General features: G+C 43.2%; 1 protein-coding gene across 1 annotated transcript in view; it reads right to left on the bottom strand.

Moving 5' to 3' along the window:
* The window catches only part of PLEKHN1 (pleckstrin homology domain containing N1), a 60,529-nt gene that overhangs the window by 34,234 nt on the left and 6,314 nt on the right, over positions 1 to 19,981 (bottom strand). Inside the window, exon 2 of the mRNA XM_087702474.1 lies at positions 18,204 to 18,303. Coding sequence (XP_087558600.1) covers positions 18,204 to 18,303 — 100 coding nt within the window. The remainder of the gene's footprint in view (positions 1 to 18,203; positions 18,304 to 19,981) is intronic.

The following is a 19,981-nucleotide window of genomic DNA, read 5'->3' as shown; positions in this document are numbered from 1 at the left end:
TCCATTCCATTCCATTCCATTCTATTCTATATTCTATTTTATATTCTCTTCTCTTCTCTCCTCTCTTCTTATTCCTATTCCATTCCATTCTATTCTATATTCCATTCCATTCTATTCATTCTATATTCCATTCCATTCCATTCTATTCTATATTCTATATTCTCTTCTCTTCTACATTCTCTTCTTGTCTCTTCTTTTCTTATTCCTATTCCATTCCATTCTATTCTATATTCTATTTTATATTCTCTTCTCTCCCCTCCTCTTCTCTTGTTATTCCTATTCCTATTCCATTCTATTCCTTTCTATATTCCATTCCATTCCATTCTATATTCTATTCTCTTTTGTCTACATTCTCTTCTCTTCCTATTCCTATTCTTCTCCATTCTATTCTATTTTAAACAGCATCCCATTAAGCAGCAGAAAAAAGAGAGGAAGAGAGAGTCACAGCCTTGAGGTATTACTCACTTAACGTCTTGCTCAGCCATAGACGTTTTAAACTCAGTTGTGGTCGTAACTTGAGGACTGTTTCCCAAGCAAGAAATAACCAGGAGCCGAGGGAGATTGGAAGGTGGCAAATTTCCCCCACAATTCAAGGGGGTGATTGAAGTCGGTGCTGACTCCAACACGTCGTGCATAAAGTAACAGGGATGCTCTCGATGATTAAAAAAATCATCTGTGCGTGCTCAGAGGATATGATATTATTGCCTCTGAATGCTCCGAGACCCGTTACAAACTCCACTCGTTCCCTTCTCTAGCGCTCAATTTAGCACACCAGGCTGTCTGCCACAGAAACCGGACACCGTAGCAGAGGGAAGATTTTAACGCTCAAAAGTGCAAAAGGAGGGCCTGTTTTTAGCCCCGGGACGGTCCCTGCATAAGTGTGCAAGCTTTGGAATCGCACAGAACCAGGGATCGGATTCAGCCGGTTCAGACCAGTTCGGGCGAATGGGATGTTAATTTTACATCTTGTTCGCCGAACCGGTAGTGGCAAGGATTGGCTAGCCCCTCCCAGGAGTCTCCATGGGGTCCATTCATCACGCCAGGTAAGTGCAGGGGCCGCGCGGATGTTCTGGAAGGGCGAAAAATGGGCCTCCTGGAAGTCTGGAAGCAGGCCTATTTCCAGCCTCCGGAGCCTCGGTGAGGCTGTTTTCGGCCTCCCGGAGGCCCAAAGAAAGCCTCCGGAGCAGTGGTGAGTTCCGGATTCCGTTCCAGCCCCAGTGTCACCCATATGCAGGTTTGTGGTGCGCGCATGCGTTGTAGCTGCAAACAACGCTTCCACAAGGCCCCACTGCAAAATCCCCATTCCCTCACTCCCTCTTCACTCCGGGGGAAGGATACTGCAAAATCCCCATTTCCTCTCGATCAACGGGACTCGGGAGGCAGAGATAAGATGGGGGCGGAAGCGGCGACAGCTTTAAAACATGGTAAGGAGCTTGGGTGGGCAGGTGAGCCCTCCGGAGCACCGCTGCAGAATGGTAGTTGGTGCTCCGGGCAGCCTCCGATACACCTGTACCGGGGCGTACCGCCTGCAACCCACCATTGCTCTGGAGCCTGGGGAGGGTGAAAATGCACACCTCCGCCATGGTGCAGGAGGCCGAGTAGGCCATGCCCCCCGAATGGCCATGGCCACCCAGCACCAGGCAGATAACCGGTTGCAGTGTTGGGATTCAAATTTTTTTACTACCAGTTCCATGGGTGTGGCTTGGTGGGCATTTCCTTCCCACTCCCAGGGGAAGGATACTGCAAAATCCCCATTCCCTCTTCACTTCAGAGGATGGATACTGCAAAATCCCCATTCCCTCCCCACTCCAGGGGAAGGATACTGCAAAATCCCCATTCCCTCCCCACTCCAGGGGAAGGATACTGCAAAATCTCCTTTCCCTCCCCACTCCAGAGGATGGATACTGCAAAATCCCCATTCCCTCCCCACTCCAGGGGAAGGATACTGCAAAATCCCCATTCCCTCCCCACTCCAGGGGAAGGATACTGCAAAATCCCCATTTCTTCCGCATTCCAGGGGAAGGATACTGCAAAATCTCCTTTCCCTCCCCACTCCAGAGGATGGATACTGCAAAATCCCCATTCCCTCCCCACTCCAGGAGAAGGATACTGCAAAATCCCCATTCCCTCCCCACTCCAGGGGAAGGATACTGCAAAATCTCCTTTCCCTCCCCACTCCAGAGGATGGATACTGCAAAATCCCCATTCCCTCCCCACTCCAGGAGAAGGATACTGCAAAATCCCCATTCCCTCCCCACTCCAGGGGAAGGATACTGCAAAATCCCCATTTCTTCCGCATTCCAGGGGAAGGATACTGCAAAATCTCCATTCCCTCCCCACTCCAGGGGAAGGATACTGCAAAATCCCCATTCCCTCCGTACTCCAGGGGAAGGATACTGCAAAATCCCCATTCCCTCCCCACTCCAGGGGAAGGATACTGCAAAATCTCCTTTCCCTCCCCACTCCAGAGGATGGATACTGCAAAATCCCCATTCCCTCCCCACTCCAGGGGAAGGATACTGCAAAATCCCCATTCCCTCCCCACTCCAGGGGAAGAATACTGCAAAATCTCCATTCCTCTCCACTCCAGGGGAAGGATACTGCAAAATCCCCATTCCCTCCCAAATAAAAAGGACTCAGGAGGCAGAGATAAGATGGGGGCGGGGCCAGTCAGAGATGGTATTTACCGGTTCTCCGAACTACTCAAAATTTCCACCACCAGTTCTCCAGATCTGTTCAGAACCTGCTGAATACCACCTCTGGCCGACTGCTAACATTTTTCAATCCCATCTCTGCACACAATACATCACGTTTCTCCCGTCGCCAGCTGGCCACCCCAAAAAATCAGCAAGCCCCCTTTCCTTTCCGGTCCACCGAAACGCTCGCATGGACAAGCCGTAATCTTCCTTGCGGCGTCAGCCAACCCCTCTCCCCCCCAGTGAAGATAGAGACTGCCAAGCGATTAAGATGCCCCACCAAAGGGCAATTAAGATGCAATCCAAAAAGCAGAGATTAAGTGTTCTATTGATCAGATGCCACTGGCTGGGGAAGATAAAGAGAGATTACGCGGGCAAGTCACAACACAACCGAACAGAAAGATGCAACGCGGGGGTGGGGGGGGATTGGGTGTTTCTCCAGACTGGGTCAAAGAAATTCTGCAGTTCGGCTGTTCAAATCTCACCGGCTCAGGGTTGACTCAGCCTTCCATCCTTCTGAGGTGGGTAAAATGAGGACCCGGATTGTTGTTGGGGGCGATATGCTGACTCTGTAAACCGCTTAGAGAGGGCTGAAAGCCCTATGAAGCGCTATATAAGTCTAACTGCTATTGCTATTGCTAAATCCCTGCATGCAGAAAATAAGCATATCAGGGAGAAAAAGGAGCTTTCTACCTGCAGGGATAGGGAGAGGCATCCTCTATCACAGCAATTCCTGCTTGCATTTTGGAATAGTAAAGCATAGTTTAATCAATCCAAGGTGACTCTGGTCACAATTTATTGTAGTTCCTAATATTACGATAGGGAACGCTGTGGCTCAGTGGCTAAGACACTGAGCTTCTCAATCAGAAAGGTCGGCAGTTCGGCGGTTCGAATCCCTAGTGCCGCGTAACGGAGGGAGCTCCCGTGACTTTTCCCAGCTTCTGCCAACCTAGCAGTTCAAAAGCACGTTAAAAATGCAAGTAGAAAAATAGGAACCACCTTTGGTGGGAAGGGAACAGCGTTCTGTGCGGCTTCGGGAGTTGAGTCATGCCGGCCACATGACCAAGGAAACGTCTTCGGACAGCGCTGGCTCTTCGGCTTTGAAACGGAGATGAGCACTGCCCCCTAGAGTTGGGAAAGACTAGCACGTATGTGCGAGGGGAAACCTTTACCTATATTATTTTAATTTTTTGATTGGGAGCCAGCCTGAGTTTGTTATAAAATGGACAGCAATATAAATGCTTTAAATAACTAAATAGATTTGGTTTTAAGGAGAGAAGGAGAGAAGAAAGGAGGGAAGGAAGGAGGGAATGTAGGAGAGAAGGAAGGGGGGAAGGAAGGAGGAAAGGAAGGGAGAAAGGAAGGAGAGAAGGAGAGAAGAAAGGAGGGAAGGAAGGAGGGAGGGAAGGAAGGAGGGAAGGAAGGAGGGAAGGAAGGAGAGTAGGAGAGAAGAAACGAGGGAAGGAAAGAGGGAGGGAGGGAAGAAGAAGTAGGACCGTTGTAAGATAAGATGGATCTATGGGATGGTAAGAAAGCAATCTTCAAGTATATTGTCAACTGTAGGGAAAAATTGTTATAAATACATATTATTAATAACAGTTATGAGATCATATAATTGTGAATGTATATATGAAATTGATAAAATAAAAATAAATAAATAAAAAGATTTGGTTTAAGACAGTGCTTTCCAAACTTTTAAAACAACTCCTTTTACTTGCTTCACGGAAAAACATATGGCCTTATGGAACGGAAAACCACTTTTATACAATTTTGGGGAATTTTACCCAGATTTGGGAGGCAAGGGTTGAAATACTTTGGCAGCTTAGGACAATGGGGGAACCCAGCTGTTATATGCACTTAGCAAAGGGCTAAAAATAAGATTTCTCTCTATTCCCCCCCACTCCCCCAAGATGCTCTGTGGGAAATTACTGTCTGTGGAACATATTCCATAGGCTGGCCGCAGACACTAGAAAAACTTTAAGCTTGCGAAAAAAAGTTTTATTTCTAATTACGAAGGATAAGCCGTTAATTATAATATTGAGTGCCACTTTCCCTACTGGAGCAAGCCTTTAATTATAGAATCTGTGCTCTAACTTAAGGTTCACAGGGCTGCGAAAACGTCGACGCAGGAGAGTTATAAAGGAAGAAGCATCTCATTCCCTTTTGTCTCTGCGTGAGTCGCCGTTCCTGTTCTCTGCGTGAGTACCTGTTCTAACCAGGAAAGCAAGTTATTCTGCCATAAAGGTAATCCTTGATTTAGAACAGGGTTTTTTTTATATAAAGTTTTTTTGTTTTCATTTTCATAACATATAATCACATCTATACTATTGCATAGTGAACATCGTGTTGTATTATTAAATGTTTACATCAATTCATCTTGCTATCAACTCCCAAAAACAATTATTGGCTCTTCTGCTCTCCATACAACGTATTTGTACCTTATCCATCACTTCTTTCTCCCTCTCTCCTCCCCCTCCCTACCTCCTTTCTTCCCTCTGTCCTCTTTCCCTTCCCAACTTCCCCTTCCTCTCTCCTTCTCCTCTCTTCCCTTTCCACTCCTCCTTTCTCTCCTCCTCTTCCCCCCTCCTTGTCCTCTCTCCTATCACTCTCTCCTTCCCTTACCTCTCTCCTCTATTTCTCACTCTTCATCTCATTTACTTGGTGTATTTCAGCTTCTGAGCAAGCTCCATTTTATGTTGATGGTATTTAAAGTTCCTTTTCAGTATACATATTTAATTTTAACGTATATCTTCCTCCTTCTTTTTTTAAAAAATAGAACAAAAAAGTATACATATATAGTCATAGTGCTTTTAAACCACCCCCCACCCCCAGCCTAACTTTGGCTGAGATGTAGACCTAGTTACAATTCCCATCTATTCTCATAATTATATTTATATAATTATACATCCTTATATGCCCCCAATTTGTGGTTCTGTCTTTAAATTTCCCATTGAAGGTGTATTTCATGTTCCCTCTCCATTTTTCCATATCTTGGGTTAGATTGTCTATACATGGCAGTACTCACTGTTCAATGTTCATTACAATTCCCTTAATCTACTATATAGAATAACAAGTGTTAAACATCTCACTTTATTCATCATCTTAAAAGTTCTATATATGTCCATGTTTCATATATTTTAACCCATGCTTAATTGTCCTTCTATTGCCACATTAGCAACTCAGTTTAATTATCATGTATAAAAGCGAATCACAAATCTCCACTTTACAACACTTACACTTACTCTGACTTACAAGAGTTTGTTTACTGACCATTCCAAGGGACATGGGCACTGAAAAAAGCAACTTATGGCGTTTTTCCACCCTTATGACCGTTGAGGCACCTCTACAGCTACATGATCGGTGACCAACTCATCTTTACGACTGTTTTTGGTCCCAGGCGTCTCCGTGTGGCCCGTTTTGGATGCCTGGTAAGTCTGGGAGAGCGAAAAATAAACCTGCCAAAAGTTCCGGAAGTCTGATAAAGGCCCTGTTTCCGGGCTTCAGGGGGCCTCTGGAGCCCAGGGGAGGATGTTTTCACCTTCCTGGAGGCTCAAGGGAAGCATCCAGACCCCAGGGAGGGTGAAAATTCTTGCCCCACCTGCCATGGTGCAGGAGGCCGAGTAGGCCATGCCCACCTTGGCCTTCCCCACCCAGCAACTGGTTGCTAAAATAATTGCATGGGGGGGGGGCATCACATGCGCGTGGGGGCAGGCCGTTTTTGCGTTATGGGTCTATGGGCAGAGGTGGGTTCGTACCGGTTCGGCCCAGTTCGGCCGAGTAGGTAGTAACTCGGCTGGCCACGCCCCCGACCCGGTTCTATCGGTGGCACCATAGGAGCCACCATCTTGTTTTTTGCTTCTGCGCATTTTTAAAAACCTACTACACATGTGTACATAGCGTGCATCAAGCGCACAAATAGCGTGTCCCTGAGCGAACCAGCAGTAGAAGAAGCCGGACCCCACCCATCTATGGGTCAATGGTCTATGCGGTGCAGAATCTCTTTCTCTCCTTGCATTGGGGGGAGGGGGTTTATTTAATACAGGAGCACTTTTAGCTCCCTTCCCTCCCCCAACCTCCATACTCCCCATAGACACTGCCCCAAGCCTGCATTTTCAAAGCCCCTTCATTCGCCCCCTCCCTCCCGTGCCTCGACCAATCTTCTGCATTCAATAGTTGCATTGACTAACGGCAGCAAGATTGTTGGTGGCGCAGTACTGGAAGAAGGAAGAATTGCCTACTGTTCAAGAATGGACGTTAAAAGTAGTAAATTTAGCAGAGATGGCCAAAATCTCAGCATATTTGAAGGACCATTCAGATGAGAAATATAAATCGGAATGGAGAAGATGGATTGATTACATTCAAAATAAATATCGGACTAAGAAATTTCAATTAGCTTATGAATGAACAAGGAATGTTATAATTTATCTAAATTTAGTTTGATAAAAGGGGAGTTAAAGTACAAGAGGGAGGTAGGATGCTATAGTTAGTTTATGTTAGTGTATGATTGTTAAATGTTTATACTCTGTATTTTGCTCTGGGAAGTTGGGGGGAGGGAGGGTTGGAGGGGGAGGAGGGTTGGGATGAGGGGAGGGAAGAGAAGGGGAAATATTTGTAAAATTTATTAAAACTTTTCAATAAAAAAAAACAGTTGCATTTAGCAACATGCGTGCCTCGTTTGGCAAATCACTCCAGATTTTGCTAGCTAGAAGGAACGTGGAAAGGAAGGCCTGGGAAATCCTTTTTTTTTTTTCATTCTCCTCCTTCTCCTTTCCACTTTCTCTCACACCACCCTTTCATACATCGTCAAGGACAGCCACACCTCCGCCTTTAATTAGGGACACCCTCCCTTCTTTGCAAGGCAACCAGATTTTCGTCTTTCCCAGGTTCCCGAGCCGGTAAAATTCAGCACAGACCTGCTTGAACTAATCCGTGACGCAACATCATTTCATTAGGCTCACTAAAACCTAGTTGGACAGGATTGAAATGAAATGGATGATACCTCCTGATCCGAAATCCAGAAATTAAGGATTTGCCCAGGGAGTTTTGCGTTCGCCTACACGTTTGAGGGTTTGCTGGAAAGAAATGGATTTAATATAATAATAATAACCCCGCAGGGGTGCCTTTTCCCTTTAAATGTCTCGTGGTGGCGAGAACACCAGGCCTGCCCCAAAACTTAGCGGGGGCACGATGCCCACACCCCCAGCCATCTTTCCATATGATCATGAAGACAATATGACTCATTCTGGAAACAAAACAAAAAAAAAAACCCCTCACGTGTCGTGAGCCAAAACATTATTTTAGCGTGGAGTTTTATAAGCCTGCAGAAGGGGGAGGGGGGCCTCTGACTCCTAGGCAAACACCAGCCCTGCGAAGTATGCCCCTGGGGCACCTCAAAGGCCATTTTTTTCAACTAATTTCATACTATTAAAGGTTTCCAGAGAGAGAGGGGGAATGATATAGATAGATAAATAGATAGATAGATAGATAGATAGATAGATAGATAGATAGATACAGAGATAAAATGACAGAAAGAGATACAGAGAAAGAGAGAGAGAGAGAGAGAGAGAATGACAGAGAGAGAAAGATACAGATAGATACAGACATATACAGAGAGAGATACAGAGAGAAAATAACAGAGAGAGATAAGAGAAAGATACAGAAAGAGAGATAAAGAGAGAGAGAGAGAGAGAAAATAACAGAGATAAGAGAGAGATACAGACGGAGAGAAAATGACAGAGATACAGAGAAAGAGAGAGATACTGAGAGAAAGAGAGATACCCAGAGAATGACAGATACACAGAGAGAGAGATACAGAGAACGAGATAAAAAGAGAGAATGACACAGAGAGAGATACACAGAGAGAGAGATACAGAGAGAGAGAATGACAGAGAGATATACAGAGAGATACAGAGAGAGAGAGAGAAAGAGATACAGAGAGAAAATGACAGAGAGAGATAAGAGAGAGATACAGACAGAGAGATACAGACAGACATACATATATACATATACATATACATATACATATACATACACATACACACATACACATACACACACACACACACATACCCTTACTGGGATTTGAACCTGGGCTATATTACATACTAGGCAGACATCTTAGCCATTAGGCCACAGGCTCTTATCCATTATCAGCCAAGCCAGGGTGAAAGGTATCTATTAGATTTTTAAGGGTATGGCTAGCTGATGAGAGCTAAATAGCTTGAAATAGATCTATACTAGTCTCCCTTTATTTATTTATCAGCACAAATACAACAAAATGTAACAAAAAGGCAATAGTAAAAATATTGGGTTTCTGCCTGGATGGTCTCTTGTGACGAGCCGAAGGACAGAGAATGGAAGTAGTGATCTTCCTCCCATATTTGGGCATACCGGGGGTTGTAAAAATCTAATAGATACCTTTCACCCTGGCTTGGCTGATAACGGATAAGAGCCTGTGGCCTAATGGCTAAGATGTCTGCCTAGTATGTAATATAGCCCAGGTTCGAATCCCAGTAAGGGTATGGCTAGCTGATGAGAGCTAAATAGCTTGAAATAGATCTATACTAGTCTCCCTTTATTTATTTATCAGCACAAATACAATATATATATATATATATGTATATGTATATGTATATGTATATGTATATGTGTATGTGTATGTGTATGTGTATGTGTATGTGTATGTGTATGTGTATGTGTATGTGTATGTGTATGTGTATGTGTATGTGTATGTGTATGTGTATGTGTATATGTATATGTATATGTATATATATATATATATATATAATGTTTTCATAGATTTTCACACAGAGAGATAGAGACAGAGAGAAAATGACAGAGAGAGAAAGAGAGTTACAGAGATACAGAGAAAGAGAGAGAGAAAGAGATACAGAGAGAATGACTGAAAGAGAGGTACAGAGAGAGAGAATGACAGAGAGATACAGAGAGAGAGAGAGATACAGAGAGAGAGAGGGAGATACAGAGAGAGAGAGATACAGAGAGAAAAAATGACAGAGAGAGAGGAAGAGAGAAAGAGAGAGAGAGAATGACAGAGAGTACAGAGAGAGAGAGAGAGATCCAGAGAGAAAATGACAGAGAGAGATACAGAGAAAGAGAGTTACAGAGACAGAGATACAGAGAGAGGACAGAGAGAGAGAGAATGACAGAGAGAAGATGATGTAGAAGATGAATTAGGAAAATATTCTTTTGCCCCATTTTCCTTGCTTTTTTTTAATCTATGCAGAGAGCCAAGAACAAAAGAGGGATTTTCCAGTATCGGTTAGGTCTATTTATTCTCCTAGCTCGCTGGAAGCTTTAATGATGGCAAATTATTCACACTATAGTGGTATCTTACTCAGGAATTCACGCCTATGACCTCATCTGTGGCTAAGGGGGGGAGGGGTGTGTTGAAGCAGGCTTCCCACACTCTCTGTACACCAAAGCACCTTTGCAACTCCAAATCCCATCCTCCCTCCCTGCCAAGGCGAATTGCAGCCTCTAATTCCCTGACCTTTCTCTACCTTGGGGGAGGGGGGGGCGTCAAACCTTGCAAAACATCCTCCCTCCCTGCACTGAAAACAAGAAGAAACAGAGAATTGTCGATTTTTGCAACCACATTTAACTAGGATGTGTAATGAAAAGGAAAAAGAAGTCAGCTCGTCCTATTTGTACACCACCCCGCTCTCAATGTAAACTTTTTTTTCCCTTTTAAGTAAGTTTACTTTGTTATAAAAGGGAAAATACAAAACAGGAAAGAATTTCTTTTTTATAAAAGACTGGAAACCATTTGTGGACTTTCTACGCGACAAATACAATAACAGATGGTTAACAGAAGGATTTGGTTAGCATAACATTTAGCTTAAACTGCTCTTTCATCTATCTGTCTATCTATCTCTCTATCTGTCTGTCTGTCTGTCTGCCTAATTATATCTATCACCTCTCTCTTCTCTCTCATACCTACCTATCATCTCTCTCTTCTCTCGTCCGTCTGTCTGTCTGTGTCTATCTATCACCTCTTCTCTCTCATACCTACCTATCATCTCTCTCTCTTCTTTTGTCTATCTGTCTGTTTGTCTGTGTCTATCACCTCTCTCTTCTCTCTCATACCTACCTACCATCATTCTCTTCTCTCTTTCTCTCTACCTGTCTGTCTGTTTGTCTGTCTATTATCTCTCTCTTCTCTCTCCCCCCCTCTCTCTATCTTCTCTCTCCTATATCTATCTATCTATCTATCTATCTATCTATCTATCTATCTATCTATCTACTCTCTCTCTCTCTCTCTTCTCTCTCCTACATCTATCTATCTATCTATCTATCTATCATCTATCTATCTATCTATCTATCTATCTATCTATCTATCTATCTATCTACTCTCTCCTATATCTATCTATCTATCTATCTATCTGTCTATCTCTCTCTCTCTATCTATCTTCTCTTTCCTCTATCTATCTATCATCTATCTATCTATCTATCTATCTATCTATCTATCTATCTTCTCTCTCCTATATCTATCTATCTATCTATCTATCTATCTATCTATCTTCTCCTATATCTATCTATCTTCTCTCTCCTATATCTATCTATCTATCTATCATCTATCTATCTATCATCTATCTATCTATCTATCTATCTATCTATCTATCTATCTATCTATCTATCTATCTTCTCTCTCCTATATCTATCTATCTATTTATCTATCTTCTCTCTCCTATATCTATCTATCTATCTATCTATCTATCTATCTATCTATCTATCTATCTATCTATCTATCTATCTATCTCTATCTTTCTATCTATCTACCTATCCTCTCTCCTATCTCTCTCTCTCTCTCTATCTATCTATCTATCTATCTATCTATCTATCTATCTATCTATCTATCTATCTTCTCCCCTATATCTATCTATCATCTATCTATCTATCTATCTATCTATCTATCTATCTATCTATCTATCTATCTATCTATCTATCATCTATCTATCTATCTTCTCTCTCCTATATCCATCTATCTATCTATCTATCTATCTATCTATCTATCTATCTATCTATCTATCTATCTATCTATCTATCTATCTATCTATCTTCTCTCTCCTATATCTATCTATCTATCTATCTATCTATCTATCTATCTATCTATCTATCTATCTATCTATCTATCTATCTATCATCTATCATTTCTCTCCTCTCTCCTACCTGTGTGTGTGTGTGTATGCCGCACACGTCTGTAAAAGGGAAGGATAATTTACTGATTTCACTTTTTTCCCCAGCGTCCACCCGCTGGGAAATCTAGATGTGTTAAATCTATTTGGTATTTGGATCAATGGGATACTTTCCGAGTGCTTTTTAATTCAGTTTCCCTTTCCGAAATTTGCTTTCTCGTCTGGGGCTGACCAGGTATGACTTGCAAGGACATGTTCGGCTTCGTTTCCTAGGAAGGCGAGGCAAGTTAAAAGTTAAACTCCAGGAAAGGAATGCAATGGCTTCGGAGTGACTGTGGGTTTAATCACTAGGAATTGGCGCCAGGCGAGGTGGATGTCACCTTTGGACGGGCCCGTTGCGTCATAAATGAAGGTGATGGGAAAAAATAATAACAACAAAAATCAAAGGATAGGAAGGTGCTATTTGTTGGGTGCTTCCCTCGCTCATTATTTACTCAGGGTGTGTGCGAAGCAGGATGGGATTGTGAAAAGAAACTTTCTTTTCTTTTTTAAAAAATCCTCTCCAAGCTCCGACACACGGCATTTTGAGAGAGTGGAAATTGTCTTCATATAAACAGTGATAGTTTATAAAGATTAACAGGCATAAACAGTAATGTATATTCTTTCCCACGGCCAGAGAGAGAGAGAGAGAGAGAGAGAGAGAGAGAGATAGCCAACACTCCGGAAGACGGGCTTAAGATACAGAAGCATCTTGACAAAGTTGAACATTGGGCACTATCTCACAAAATGAAATTCAAGGGTGGAAAAAGTACAGTTCTACATTTGGGCAAGAAAAACAAAATGCACAGGGACAGTATAGGTGGTACCTGGCTCAATAGAAGTAACTGTGAGAAGGGATCTTGGAGTCCTAGTGGACAACCGTTTAAATAGGAGCCAGCTGTGTGCAGCAGCTGCCACAAAAGCCAACACAGTTCTAGGCGGCATCAACAGAGGGAAAGAATCAAGATCAGGTGAAGCGTTGATACCATTTTATAAGGCCTTGGGAAGGTCACACTTGGAATACGGCATCCAGTTTTGGTTTCCATGATGTAAAAAAGATGTGGAGACTCTAGGAAGAGTGCAGAGAAGAGCCACAAAGAGGATTAGGGGACTGGAGGCTAAAACATATATGAAGAACGGTTGAAGGAACTGGGTACGTCTAGTTTAATGAAAAGAAAGACTAGGGGAGACATGATAGCAGTCTTCCAATATCTCAGTGGTTGCCACAAAGAAGAGGGAGTCAAGCTATTCTCCAAGGCACCTGAGGGCAGGACAAGAAGCAATGAGTGGAAACTAATCAAGGAGAAAAGCAACCTAGAACTGAGGAGAAATTTCCTGACAGTGAGAACAATTAACCAGTGGAACAGAAGTTGCCTCCAGAAGTTGTGAATGCTCCAACACTGGGCGTTTTTAAGAAGATGTTGGATAAACATTTATCTGAAGTGGTGTAGGGTTTCCCGCCTAAGCAAGGGGGTTGGACTAGAAGAACTCCAAGGTCCTTTCCAACTTTGTTATTCCAGATAGAAATGGTTAAATTAACTGTTTTAGCTAAAGGAAAGAAGATACTTAATTTTGTTTTTAATTTGGACATGGCTTCTGATTTTCGTGCTTGGGATGGTAAGAAGGATGCTTTGATTCTGGTTTTGCTGATAAGATAGGTTTGTTGTTACAGAAATGGCTACTATATATGATTGTCTAAAAGCAAAAAAAAAATAGTTGAGGTCATAGTTTTATTATCTTTGACTGGATAATATTTCTTTCTTTCTTTCTTTCTTTCTTTCTTTCTTTCTTTCTTTCTTTCTTTCTTTCTTTCTTTCTTTCTTTCTTTCTTTCTTTTTACACCACTCTTTCCTTTCCCCTTTTCCTTCCTGTCTCCCATTATTTCTATTTTCTTTATATCTTCTATTCTGATAAACAAATACGATTTTCAAATAGAGAATGACACCTGGCATCAAGCCATGATTTCTCAAACGGAAGTAGTCCTCAACTTACAATTGTTCATTTCGTGACTATTTGAAGTTACAGCGTCACTGGGGGGGAAAAAAAGGGGGGACTTATAATAGTATTCCCAAAGTCACATAATCAATATTTTGGCATTTGGCAACCAAGAGATCCAGGTCATCTAATCACCCTCTGCATCCTTCCCAGTCAGCTTCCAATAAGCCAAGATTAAGCCAGATTCGCTTAACGACCATATGATTCACTTAACGCCTGCAATGGTTTGCTTAACAACCGTGGCAATAAAAGGTCATAACAATTGGGCTTGACTCCCTTAACAAACGCCATGCTTAGCCATGAAAGTTCTGGTCGCGCTTACGGTCGTAACTGGAGGACTACCCGTTAATTCACAGGGGTTAGAGAACATGCTCAGCCTTCAAACATGGCTGAGAACCAACGACGCGTGGCGTTTCACAACCCCTTCAAGCCAACAGAGGTAGTTTAGTAACTATGGAGATAGCAGAAATGGCCAAATCAATTGCTTTGATCAAAGAAAACCAATTACTTTTTGCTTTTTGCTTGGAAACCATTTCTGGACTTTGTGCTTGAGGTGTGGGGGGGATGAAACTTTGATTTTGGGTTTTACCGATTAGATAGGTTTGTTGCTACAGAAATGGCTAGTTTATATGATTATGTAAAAGTAAAAAAGTTGAGGCGTGATGTTATTATCTTATTCTACTGCACCAGAGAGAGTTGGAATTCAGCATCTTTTCTTTCTTTCTTCCCCTTGTCCTTCCCCTTTTCCCTCCCCTATTTACTTACTATTTTCTTTTGTACTTTTGTATTATATATTACTAGCTGATAACCTGGCCGTTGCCCGGAACAAATCCCCCTTACCAGAGAGAGCCCCCCCCCCCCCGTGGAGTACTGCGAAGCCATTACCATGGCAACTCCACTGTGCTGTACAGTAGAAGTCATTTTAAGGAACAACAGGCTGTATCTTAACAGAAGCTGAATCCAAAATGCACACTATAGCAATAGCAGTTAGACTTATATACCGCTTCATAGGGCTTTCAGCCCTCTCTAAGCGGTTTACAGAGTCAGCATATCGCCCCCAACAACAATCCGGGTCCTCATTTTACCCACCTCGGAAGGATGGAAGGCTGAGTCAACCCTGAGCCGGTGAGATTTGAACAGCTGAACTGCAGATCTGCAGTCAGCTGAAGTAGCCTGCAGTGCTGCATTTAACCACTGTGCCACCTCGGCACACTATCACTGTTAAAAGTACTGTGATTTGACACTACAGATATAATTCATTCCTTTTCATTTTAGCAGCCCAGGCGTTCCAGAGTTATGCTGGAACACACACACACAGACACATATACAGACACCAAGGGGTGTTAGGGGTGTCTTACCCCCAGAGTATTTGTTTCCAGAGAGTAAGTCATCTGCATACCAAGTTTGGTTAAAATTGCTCGAGACGCTCCAGAGTTATGCTGGAACACACACACACAAACACACACACACAGCCATTTTTATATATATAGTTAAACTAATAGAAAATAACAAATGCTAGTTTAGTATTAGACGGCTTCTTTGAGAGAGGAAAGTTAAGATGGTGCTAACTATAAAGTTCGGAGAAACTCTACAATTCGCCAAATTTCAATTCCACCGAGTTTTGTGTCCCAGATTGTGGATGCATTTTGTAAGTTAGCCAATCGAAGTACTACGGTTCAAACATCGTTGCCCCGCAGTGGGCTGTTTTGCCCAGTTAAAAATTACAAGAATGAGAATTGTGTGGACGGTTTAGGAATGATGCCTCCATCCTGGCCCGTGGAATTTATGCACCCTTCAAAAAGCAGATTTCCCTCTTAGGACTTACAAGTACTGGCAGATTGGGGGTGTGTGTGAGTTTGTGTGTGCATGTATGTGTGTTGTTTTACAGCAGAGTTTTTTTTAATCTTTGCCACTTGACCGGAAGTTCAGTTCCCCTACCATAGAGTCTCCTCCTAGCGCAGCGTACTTTTACCTCTACCTGTCATAACCGAAAGCCCTATCAATTGTGGAGACAACTGGAAAACCCTCCCCTTGCCATAGAGTCTTCTCCTGGCACACTGTGCTTCTCTCCCCCCGCTCCCCCTAACGAAAGCTCCTCTCAAAATTGTGACCGGTGACAGAGCCGCAGCAGAGGGAGGAAAGAGCCACATGCGGCTCCGGAGCCGCAGTTTGCTGAGCCCTACCCTAGGAAATTCTGGGAGTTGAAGTCCAGCCATCTTAAAGCAACCAAGTTTGAAAAACACTACTACTTGAAAATAAGAGCATTTATGGCTTCTGGCAAGGTGGGGAAAGGCCTCACCTGCAGCCCTGCATTAAAACGAGACAAGCTAATCCATAAAATGTTTTTGTGTGCCTTTGGCAAAGAACTCCGGCTCTACGGATCAGGGACGATCCGTATTTCACGTCGCCACCCATGGGGGAAAAAAAAAGCCCAGCGTGAGAACCAGGAAGACGGGTGCTGGTCCCTATTTGGGATTTTCGTTCTAAGAGGCGGATTGTGGGCTGGTTCATTTGGATAAGTATAGTTTCGGGAGAAGAGCTGATCTTATGCGTCTACAATGCCTTGTGTGGGCAGCAATTGGGTTGCATTTTCCCTGGGAAATTACAGGAAATGGGAGAGAGAGAGAAGTGTCCATGGGTGTGCATTTATCTTTCTTTCTTTCTTTTTCTTTCTTTTTCTTTCTCTCTCTTTCTTTCTTTCTCCCACTCTCTCTCTTTCTTTCTCCCTCTCTCTTTTTCCTTTCTCTCTGTTTCTCTCTTTCTGTCTCTCTTTTTCTTTCTTTCCTTCCCTTCTTTTCCTTCCTTCCTTTTTCTCTGTCTGTCTCTTTCTTTCTCTCTTTCTGTTTCTGTCTGACTCTCTCTTTTTCTTTCTATCTTTCCTTCTTTTCTTCTCTGTCTCTCTTTTTCTTTCTTTCCTTCCCTTCTTTTCCTTCCTTCCTTTTTCTCTGTCTCTCTTTCTCTTTCTCTCTTTTGTTCTCTCTTTCTGTTTCTGTCTGACTCTCTCTCTCTTTCTTCTTTTCTTTGTCTCCCTTTTTCTCTCTTTCTTTCTCCCTCTCTTTCTTTTCCTTTCTCTGTTTCTGTTTCTCTCTTTTTCTTTTCTTTCTTCCTTTCTTTTATCTCTTTTCTTTCTTTCCTTCCTTTCTTTTTCTGTCCATCTTTCTCTCTCATCCTTCCTTCCTTTCTCTCTCTGTTTCTCTGTTTCTGTCTCTTTTTCTTTCTTTCTTTCCTTCCCTTCTTTTCCTTCCCTTCCTTCCTTTTTCTCTCTGTCTCTTTCTCTCTTTCTGATTCTGTCTGACTCTCTTTTTCTTTTTCTTTTTCCTTCTTTTCTTCTCTCTGTCTCTTTTTTCTTTCTTTTCTTTCTGTTTCTTTCTCTCTCTTTTTCTCTTTCTCTCTGTCTCACTTTTCCTTTTCCTTTTCTTTCTTTTCATTTCTTTCTTTCTTCTCTGTCTCTCTTTTTCTTTCTTTCTCTCTCTCTCTCTCTGTGTTTCTCTCTGTCTCTGTCTCACTTTTCCTTTTCCTTTTCTTTCTTTTCATTTCTTTCTTTCTTCTCTGACTCTCTTTTTTTCTTTCTTTCTTTCTTTCTTTCTTTCTTTCTTTCTTTCTCTCTCTCTCTCTCTCTCTCTGTGTTTCTCTCTGTCTCTGTCTCACTTTTTCTTTTTCTTTTCTTTCTTTTTTCTGTCTCTGTCTCTTCCTTCCTTCCTTTTTTCCCTTTCTTTCTTCTCCGTTTCTTTCTTTCCTTTCTTTCTTTTTCCAATCTTTCAGAAATGGATCAGAAGCCACTGGAGATAACAATAGTTGTTTTGGGGAGGTCATCAAGAAGCAAAAAACGACCGGGTGTTTCATGGTTTATATCTCCAGGGGCATCAAAGCCAGAGGTTCCCCCCTGTTCTGTAACCTCCAAATGGTAAGGAGGACAGCTTCCATCATCCCCTGCCACAGGCTGCCTGGAAAGGACCGGTGCTGAATTCGAAAGCATCCCACCTTGCATTAGCCCCGTGTATTGTGTAGGGATTCACCCACTGGGGACAAAGGGGGAGATAGCAATAGCAATAGCAATAGCAGTAGACTTATATACCGCTTCATAGGCCTTTCAGGCCTCTCTAAGCGGTTTACAGAGAGTCAGCCTATTGCCCCCAACAATCTGGGTCCTCATTTTACCCACCTCGGAAGGATGGAAGGCTGAGTCAACCCTGAGCCGGTGAGATTTGAACCGCTGAACTGCTGATCTAGCAGTAGCCTGCAGTGCTGCATTTAACCACTGCGCCACCTTGGCTCTTGGAGGAGAATTGCACATCCAGCCCCCCCCAAAGCGACTCACCTTGGCAGGGATATATTGGAGTATTTTGTCTGTAGTCACATCTCTCTCGTGCTCCGCTTCAAACCCAAAGATCCCAGCCAGTTTTTTCTTGTTCTCTTGTCTGGAAGGCAATAAAAACAGGGCCACATAAAACATCAAGGAGAGCAAACAAAGGGAATCAGGAAGGCATGGGGGGGGGGAAGAGGGAAGGGGCCATTTATTTTTATCACGGGGGCTCATCAAGGTTTGCAACCCACCAACCGTCAACAAGGCCAAAAGAAATTCAGCTTTGCTTTAATGTCTTGTTCAGGTTGGACTATAGAGAGTCTAGGCAGTTTGAAGGGGAGGGGGGAGAAGGGAAGGGAAGGGAGGAGAGGGGGAAGGGAGGAGAGGAGGGAGGGAGGAGAGGAGAGAGGAGAGGAGAGAGAGAAGAGAGAAGGGAGGGGAGAAGAGAAGGGAGGGAAGGGGAAAGAGGGGAAGAGAGAAGAAGAGACAAGAGGGGAAGAGACGAGAGGAGAGAGGGAAAGAGGGGAGGGGAGAAGAGAAGAGAAGGGAGGAGAAAGGAGAGAGGGAAGAGGGGAAGAGAAGAGAGGAGAGGGGAAGGGAGGGGAGAAGAGAAGAGAAGGGGGGAGAAAGGAGAGGAGAGAGGGAAGAGGAGAAGAGACGAGAGGAGAGAGGGAAAGAGAGGGGAGGAGAGAAGAGAAGAGAAGGGAGGAGAAAGGAGAGAGGGAAGAGGAAAGAGGGAAGAGAGGAGAGGGGAAGGGAGGAGAGGAGAGGAGAGGAGAGAGGGAAAGAGAGCGGAGGAGAGAAGGGAGGAGAAAGGAGAGAGGGAAGAGGAGAGAGGGGAAGAGAGGAGAAGAGAGGAGAGGGGAAGGGAAGGGAGGAGAGGAGAGAGGGAAAGAGGGGGGAAGAGAGGAGAAAGGAGGAAAGAGGGAAGAGGAGGGAAGGTAGGAGAGGAGGGAGGGTAGGAGAGGAGGGAGGGAGGAAGGAATTAAATAACTGAATAATAGAGTTGGACAGGACATCGAAGGTCATCTAGTCCAACCCCTTGCTCAAGCAGGAGACCCTAGACCATCCTAGACAAATGACCGTCCAATCTCTTCTTGAAAACGTCCAATCACGGAGAATCCACAACTACTGAAGGCAAGCCATTAATTAATTGTCCTGTCAGAAAACTCCTTCTTATTTCTAGTCCTAAAAGGGAAGGAAGGATGGATGGATGGATGGATGAATGGAAGGAAGGAAGGAAGGAAGGAAGGAAGGAAGGAAGGAAGGAAGGAAGGAAGGAAGGAAGGAAGGAAGGAAGGTCTTAAGACAAAATTGTGACACTGGTCTTAATTATTTCATACATGCTGATAGGTATTGCATAATGTATTTCCTTATTACTGGATTAACCTACATTCTGGATTTGTAGTAACCCACTCCACCATAAAACCCAACTCAGCCAACACACACACCTCAATTGAAGTGAAAACTAACCAGTTTTAAGCATACATTGTGCTTTTTGTCCAACCTAGATATGGGCCTGATGCAAATCTATATCTAAAATATAAAACAACAAGGACAGTTTCCCCCCACTTTCCGTCACTCTGCTAAACTAATCCCCACAACACTGTCAAACTATTTACTAAGACTGTATTACTATTCTTCTTCTCATCCTTCCTATTACCTGTCTCCTCCTACTTACGACTATAGCCTTGTTGCTTGTATCTTTACGATTTAGATTGTTTTATTTAGATTCCTAGTATGGTTTGATTGCTTATTTAATATCCTATAACTATCACTAAGTGTTGTATCTT

The sequence above is a fragment of the Thamnophis sirtalis genome, unplaced genomic scaffold, assembly GCF_051295495.1.
Source record: "Thamnophis sirtalis isolate CommonGarterSnake01/CBP01778 unplaced genomic scaffold, rThaSir2_p1.2 scaffold_15, whole genome shotgun sequence".
NCBI lineage: Eukaryota > Metazoa > Chordata > Lepidosauria > Squamata > Natricidae > Thamnophis > Thamnophis sirtalis.
This window is presented reverse-complemented; position numbering and strand designations above follow the sequence as displayed.